Source organism: Dermacentor albipictus, chromosome 6 (genome assembly GCF_038994185.2).
Source record: "Dermacentor albipictus isolate Rhodes 1998 colony chromosome 6, USDA_Dalb.pri_finalv2, whole genome shotgun sequence".
NCBI lineage: Eukaryota > Metazoa > Arthropoda > Arachnida > Ixodida > Ixodidae > Dermacentor > Dermacentor albipictus.
In genome coordinates this window covers 16770817-16778144 of record NC_091826.1, presented here as the reverse complement: position 1 = coordinate 16778144, position 7328 = coordinate 16770817, and the positions used below count along the sequence as shown (strand labels likewise).

The following is a 7328-nucleotide window of genomic DNA, read 5'->3' as shown; positions in this document are numbered from 1 at the left end:
GCCGCAACTTTGAAAGACCGATGATTAATGGTGCGGTCTACGAGCTCTCTCTCTTCCACATATATATATATATATATATATATATATATATGACGCGGTACTGTAGGAGAGACCTTTTTTCTGCTGTTAAGCAGGTTGATGATAAAGTTGGATATCGCAATTGAAGAGGGCACACACTCTCATAATACTCTACCGGCAGACTCAACACGTTGCACGTTTAGCGTGCATATAGTTGGTGTCATATTGAGCAAGTGTAGTGCGTTTTGGATCACGCAAGGCCACTTACAGTTGTCTTTTATACCGTGTACACGCTTTTCATTCACCTGTGTGGTGTGCTTTCGCCTAATGCTCAAGCGGCAGCAACAGAAGCCACTGTTCTTGCAGAAACTGCGGACAACAGAAGACAAGAATGCATGTGCCCTATTAACGCTGTCGCGTTTATTAACGCAGCAGCTCGCCGGGCAGAAGATTAAAATTTAAAAGAGCGGATGCTAGACGAGAGCGCGAGAGACGCGTGAATATGTAGTGTCCACGCGACGCCTGAGCGCAGTGACGCACGAACGCGTGCTCTCATCAGGCACGCCCTCCTGTTCACGCTCAAACTGCAGCGTGTGCTGCACCACACGCGCTATGCCTCAACAGCGTTCCCGATGTCGTCGTCACTCTTGCGCTTCCACACGGGGCACTGGGGCGCCGCATACTCGCGCCCGCACTTGAACGCTTCCCGGAACTCTTCCACGTCCATGAGGGCCAAGTTGACCCGAACCTTCGGCGGCAGGCTGAGACGATAGCGCATGCGCTTGTCGACCTGCGCCGCCTCGCTTCTGGGAACGCAGAAGCCGGCCGCGTAGTTGGCGAAGAACAGCCGCCACAGCGTACGGTTGGAGAAACGCCGTCCGCCGGGGCCGTAATGCGTCGTCCCGTGCGAGAAACGCCGGAAGGCCGTCATCAGGGGCTTGACCGCGGCGTTGTCCGCGAGGATCTCCGCGAGGAAGTAGCGCACGTTGCTCGAGGAGAGGCGAACCTTGCGCACGCCGCGCTTGTACCGCTTCAGCAGGCAGTACCGGAGCTCGCCGAACCGGTCCCGCGTCCAGCTGGACCACTGCGGCTCGTCGAGCGAGCACGAGAAAAGCGCCCGCGTCACGTCGGCCGCAAGCAGCGGGAAGAGCGTGGATGGGTACCCGCCTCGCGTGACCAGCGCCGCAGAGGCCACGCCGCTCGATGTCAGGTACACGCCGAGCGTCGACTCTGGAGCGCGTGTCCAGGCGACTTCGAGGTCGCTGGAGCGCGGGCTGTGGCGCGCGTCGTAGTTGCCGTCGCCCGTGCTCGAACTCCAGTACCTGTACAGACTGATGGCCAGCAGCTCTCCGTAGTAGCGGACTAAATTTTTCGGTCCGTACGTGAGATTCGCGGACGCGTAGTACTCGTCGAGTCGTTCTTCGCTCTCCCGGCCCGCGAGGTAGGCCACCTGCAGAGCTTTGAGCCGCGTGATGCTATCGGCAACGTCGACGCTTTGCGTCCAGACGGCGCCTTCGCGAAAGGTGTGCGCCAGCGATGAGACCATGTTCTTGGTCGTGACGGCCCACTGGCGATCCAGGTCGGGTGTCTTGGCGAGTATGTCCCGCAAGATCCACCGGATGGCGTGCGGGAAGAGTCGATTGACCAGGTGGAAACAACTCTGAGTCCTGGGATTCACGTGATGTTGGAAGCTTGGATAGCCCATGCGCACCAGGCCTAGCGGGATCGATTCCTGCGGCAGCAGCGGAGCCACTTGCCCGACGACGCGGAAGCCGAGGAAATTGAGAATAGTCCGCGGAGTGGGATTGCGCAGGATGGCCGAGAGGTTGCTGACGTATGCCTCGTTGAGCACCACAACCTCGTCCGAATGGCGTCGCCGCAGGTGTGAAAGGTAAGCGTCCACGTGGAAATTGGGAAGCTGCGGGAATGTCTTAATGGGGTACACGGCGTCTTTCCTCCACAGTGGCTTGGCGACAGGCTTCGACGCCTCCAGCAGTTGCGCTTCGAAGTGTATGACGTCATCGGCAAGTGCTCCGCTTCGGGGCAGCGTCTTCCAGAGTGTCAAAGTCTGCCGGATGACTTCCTTGTAAGGAAGAGACTTGTCCGTCTTCTGCATCTTGTACTGCACGCACACGAAGTCCCTCGGTGCGTCCAGATGAAGGACGTAAGGACCACCGTCGGACAGCTTCTGCAAAAAGACGTAGACGATGGGAAAAACAGCCATCTGTCGGTCGATCAGCTTCAGGACCCTTTCGAGCTGGAAATACTGCTGCTGCGGTTCGACGTACGGCCACTCCTCAAGACCGACGTCTCTGAGTAGGCCTCGGATGCCGTCCCAACGGTCGACGCCTTTGGGCACCGTGTTCTCCAGACAGCCACTCAGCACAATGCTAGAGTGATCCAGGAAGTTATGCTCGCCGTGAATGACGTCTCTTGTGGCAGCGGGTGGCACCGAATGAGCGTGTTCCTGGAAGTACCTGGAATGTATTTGTTGCGCAGTTAGGGCTGTGACATACTGGCTACTAAACAATACGCAAACTGAAGGCGATAGCATTACATAACGAAGACTTTCGACGGCCCTTCAACGCATCTAGCTGTCAACGTATCTGGCCATTATCGTGGTGGTTTGCCTGAATTCATCGTATCGTGGTCTAAGCTAAAACGATGTAACTGCCTTCTTCAGTTACCTTTTTTTCTATTTCTCGCTTTCTGCAGCAGCCTAACGGCATACTGCCGTTTAGAACACGCAGCCACAATTTTGATACCTGACTGCGGCGGCACCACGTGCACCTGTCCACATGCATGAGCGACAGTACACCGATAGTCCGTTTAGCGTTAGATAACCCGAGGTGGAGTGCATCGACGTACTTAGCTATCAACTAGTTGATCAACTTAGCTATGAGGGCTCTTGATCCTAAGGAGTAGGCTTCCCGCCTTCTTCGATTGCACGCTAAGAGCCTTCACCCAAAGCAACAGCTCCTGCCATTAACCTGGTCGAGATGACCATATAAACGTAAAATGCTACAGGTGAAGCAGTGGAAGGTAATTGGTGTTTGTTGAAAGCATGGTTTTGTTCCTATGTGGGTCGTACGCCCCGTAAAGGAAGTGTGGCTCAAGGTAGAACGAGAAGCTTCTTTTACCTGCCTAAAAAATGTTCTTTTAGTGGATGAAAGCCTGATCATGAGTGCGTGCATGCTCATTGAAACTGGGCTGTTATTCATCGCATAAGTCGCAAGTATGCTAAGTTAAGAAATTGTGTGGTTTTACGCGCTAAAACCACGATATGGTTATGGGGCACGCAGTAATGTGGTGCTCCGAAATAATTCTGACCACGTGGGGGTCTTTAACGTGCACCCAACGCACGGTGCACGGGTGTTTTTGCGTTTCGCCCCCCATTGAAATGTGGCTGCCGCGGCCGGGATTCGATCCAACGTCCTCGGGCTTACCAGCACAAAACCACACCCGTTACGCCGTCATGGCGGGTACGTATGCTAAATTCTGCGGCACAATAGTAGCATCACATTTCACCAGAAGTGGCGTACCTTGTGACCTCGTTGATCAGAAAGGCCCGTCCTGCTGCCCTGTAAGGAAGGTCGTCGCTGGAACGTTCCCAGGAGGCCGAGCAGACGTAGGCGTAGAAGTCCTCGCACGGGTCCGCCGTCACGTTGAGCATATCGTTCACAAGTCGGCTCTCCCATCGACACGACTCGGTGTCGCAATCCACGGAGGTCGCGTCCCCGTCGAGTCCGTTGGCGTCACCGTAGCCTGCGAGGCTGAACGATCGTTTGCGAGTCGCGACTGTCTCCGGTAGCGCTGTCACGAGATCCGCGGCCACGTCCTCCCCCGCCTCTTCACCGTCGCTTCGACCCTTCTTTCTTCCGGCGTCTCCCGAAGGACGCATACTTCCGGTGCTATCAGCATCGCGATAATGGTCGACAGGCGGCCGGGCCAGCAGGACGGACGTAATGACCAGGAAGGCCACGATCAACACGGCGACGAAGGCGAAAACGATCATCGGCGCGTTTTTCTGCTCCGCTACGGAGCCCTTCCACGTCAACGACGATTCCAGGTCTTCTGGGTTTTCTGTGTCCTCGCGTTCTTCGGAACTATCCTCAGTCTTCTGGGAGGCTTCCGGTGACTCTTTTTCCTTGACCGGTGGAGTCTTTTTGTCCGCTTCCGGCGATTCTTTTGCCGTGACCGGTGAATTTTCTTTGGTTACTGGTAGCGACGCCTCCATTTTCCTGTCCTTTTCCGTAAACATGGTACTAGACCGTGCGGGCAGTGGATCGCTGGACCAGCGGACAGCTCGGACGGCTGGGGCCTTCGCCGCTGGCTCTTTCGGCGCTGGCGCAGCGACCACAGGAGCTGCGGTGAACGTCTTTTCAGATGCTCCGGTGGCCTCTCGTTGACTCGCATCCGTCTCGGGGAGCTTTATGTTGTCTAGCTCGGGGAACCGTGGGCAGTTCGGGAACAAGATATGATCCAGGGCTCGCCTTGGCATTTTTAGAGGTCGCGGCCGTAAATAGGAATAGGGATTCTCCGTTGTGCCGTCCATTGCTGACGTGACGCGGGCTCTGCTACCGACCTCACTGTCCAGTGAAATGTCTACGCGGGGGTCACAAGGGATCGCCGCCTCGACTTCGGGCTATAAAGGAACATGCGATGCCTGGAAAGAATTCACAAACAGCCGTAGCGCCTATATACCCCGCTGAAAGGGTTGGCTAGAACAAGATGGCGCTATTGGATGTTGAACCGCGGTGAACTCGAAGGCTGCTAGACCTTGATTCCTTTTTCGCGATGGAACGATGAACCTGACGAACGTCGCCGCGAGGAATCTGGCAGCACGCGTGAGCGCGAAGAACGTGTCGATGAGAGCTTCTTTCTCTTCTTCATAGTTCAAGGCCACCTGGATTCGTTATTGCCATTATCGACAAGGGCTCTGAGCCACCAATATACTGTCATTCGCGAACTTTTTATCTATTTTGCACGAAAAGCACGTCCAGCGCCAACACGCCGATACAGGGTGGGTCTTTTTTTTTTGTCTTTTTTGTCACGTTGTCTCAACAGGTTGTCACGTTGTCTCTAGCCTCAACAAGGCTAGAGCGTGAGGAACGCCTTTTTGAAAGCATTTTAATTGGCGTCTCACCAGACTGTCCTATCGTGCCTAATTCATTTGATCGCTGACAGGCTACTTTGGGTATGAAGGATAGGAAAAACGATTATTATGTTGACGATGATTTTCCTATTATGGCACATACCCACAGCGAGGGGGGGAAATAGGTGGTATTTGCAAAATTTAAAAAAAAAGATTAAATGAATAAATCAAAGGCAACGAAACAGTTAAAGACAATAAACAGAAATTAAGTTACGCAGGGTTGCTTGATGATGAACGAAATTTAACTAGAAATTTTCTTGATGAATCTCAAGAAATAATAATAATAATAATAATAATGTAAAGTAAGCGCAGTAATCTCTTTGTGTTGGAAATGAGGTTGCGCGCATTGCAAGACATACGAGGGGGAACCCCAAAATAACCGGAATTTCCTGGTAAAAAGCATGGGCACTGTCATTTTTAAATACAATGTTAATAACCCTCAAAGCAGTCTCCATCAGTACTGATGCACTTGTCCAGACGTTGATTCCATTGTTGGAAGCACCTTGCAAATTCGGCCTCTTTTATACTTGCTAGCGCAGTCGTGACATTGCGCTTGACTATGTCGACATCTACGAAACGAAGTCCCGTTTCATCCGACCGAACAGGAAGGAGTCCGCGCAGGAGCCAAATCTGGCGAATAGGGCGCGTGGGTCAAAGTAGTCGTCTGCGTTGGGGCCAAACACCGTCGAACATTAGGAACTTTCAGCTTGCCCGCTATTCCGTCAAACGGATGTGGTTTGCGCGGATTGCCGGATCGGCGGGAGCGCAAACGTTAGTGACCGAGGCAGTGCAGCCGCCTGGTGGCGCAGAGCTCAACCCGACAAACACAGTTCTAAAATTGCGGTAACCCACTACGTTCCACTTTGCTGCTGGTGCAAAGTTACGGCAGCGGCGTAATTGTAAACACGATTACGCTGCTGCGAAAATTTACACCAGCAGCTAAGCAGAATATAGTAATTGGGTCTGTGTTTGTGTGGCTCAGCTTTGCACCACCAGCTGGCGCCACCTATGTGGCCGCTCACGTTTACGACCCCGCTCATCCGGCAAACCGCCCGCGTTTGCCGGAATACCGGACGCACTAAAATTCTCTATTGAGAGCCATGTGCGTGGGAGCATTTGCACGGTGCAGGACAGCACTTGCTGGAATTCTACTAGGCCGGTCGTTTTCGCGCCGCACCTGTGTGCCTGGCTGAAGCCCAGAGCGGAGGCCCCGATAGAAAGGATAATCGCGGAAATCAGTGGAAGCTTCCAAGCTGGTTAAACGGAGCCTCGAAAAGTCTTTTTCTTTGCAACGAGAATCGACGACAGAAGGAAAAGTAATGATCAGTTGTCTCTGGTTCTCATTCCTAGCGGAATTCCAGCTTTTGTTCTAGCTTTGCAAGCTACAAGCTTCCAGGACAAATGCGGTAATAATCACAGATTCTTTATCGGTGCGCCTCACTTACTGCTCCCGGCGAGTCGCATACATTAAAAACTTTGTACACACTGGCTCCAAGTCATTTGCGGAGTTTACGATTAATATGGGTACCTGGGCACAAAGGCATATTTATGAATGAGGCGGCAGACAGTTTGCCCAAGGCTGCTATCAGTGCCCCTGTGCTTACCCTTCTTCCAACGACTGGTTTTATCACGTCTGTCAGGTTTAGAAGATACATACTTTGAACATTAAAATCAAACCTTGCATCATCCTCAGAATTACACCACTTACAATTCCCTCGAAGCAGGAAATTTTGCAAAACCAGACAGACGGAAGTTAACGAGACTGCGTTGTCGAGTCCCACCCCTAAATTTATATGTGCACCGATTTGCCTGGCAATTTCCCCTTTGTGCCATTTTTGCAACTCATTAGAAACGATTGAACACTTCTTACTTGAATGCCGGCGTTTCTCCTCCCTGAGAAAAATGACATTGGAAATTACAGCGCGACAGCTCGGCCCGCCATTGAACACTCCGGTACTGCTGTCTTTCGGAGCGCCTCTGCTTGGGGACTCACACAGGAATGTATGCATGCATCCCTTAAAGAAATTCATCATTGAATCAAACCGATTTCATTGTTGATCGTATTATTCATTTCATTCCTCCTTTATTGCCTCATTTATATTATATATATTTTCTTTCTTTTTGATTGAATCACTGTCTACTGAATCGTTTTCTT

At 52.4% G+C, this 7328-nt stretch overlaps 1 protein-coding gene across 1 annotated transcript; it reads right to left on the bottom strand.

Moving 5' to 3' along the window:
* Positions 1-418: 418 nt before the first annotated feature.
* LOC135914447 (neprilysin-1-like) lies at positions 419-4868 on the bottom strand. Its single transcript, XM_065447307.2, has 2 exons — positions 3561-4868; positions 419-2495 (listed from the first exon to the last, which is right to left on the bottom strand). The coding sequence occupies exons 1-2, from the start codon at positions 4571-4573 to the stop codon at positions 629-631; spliced, it is 2880 nt and encodes a 959-aa protein (XP_065303379.2). The 5' UTR covers positions 4574-4868; the 3' UTR covers positions 419-628.
* Positions 4869-7328: the final 2460 nt, after the last annotated feature.

Coding starts and splice junctions, on each gene's coding strand:
- LOC135914447 (XM_065447307.2), bottom strand. CDS start 4,573: ATGGACGGCACAACGGAGAATCCCTATTCCTATTTACGGCCGCGACCT. Junction 2,496..3,560: donor CTGATCAACGAGGTCACAAG/GTACGCCACTTC, acceptor AATACATTCCAG/GTACTTCCAGGAACACGCTC.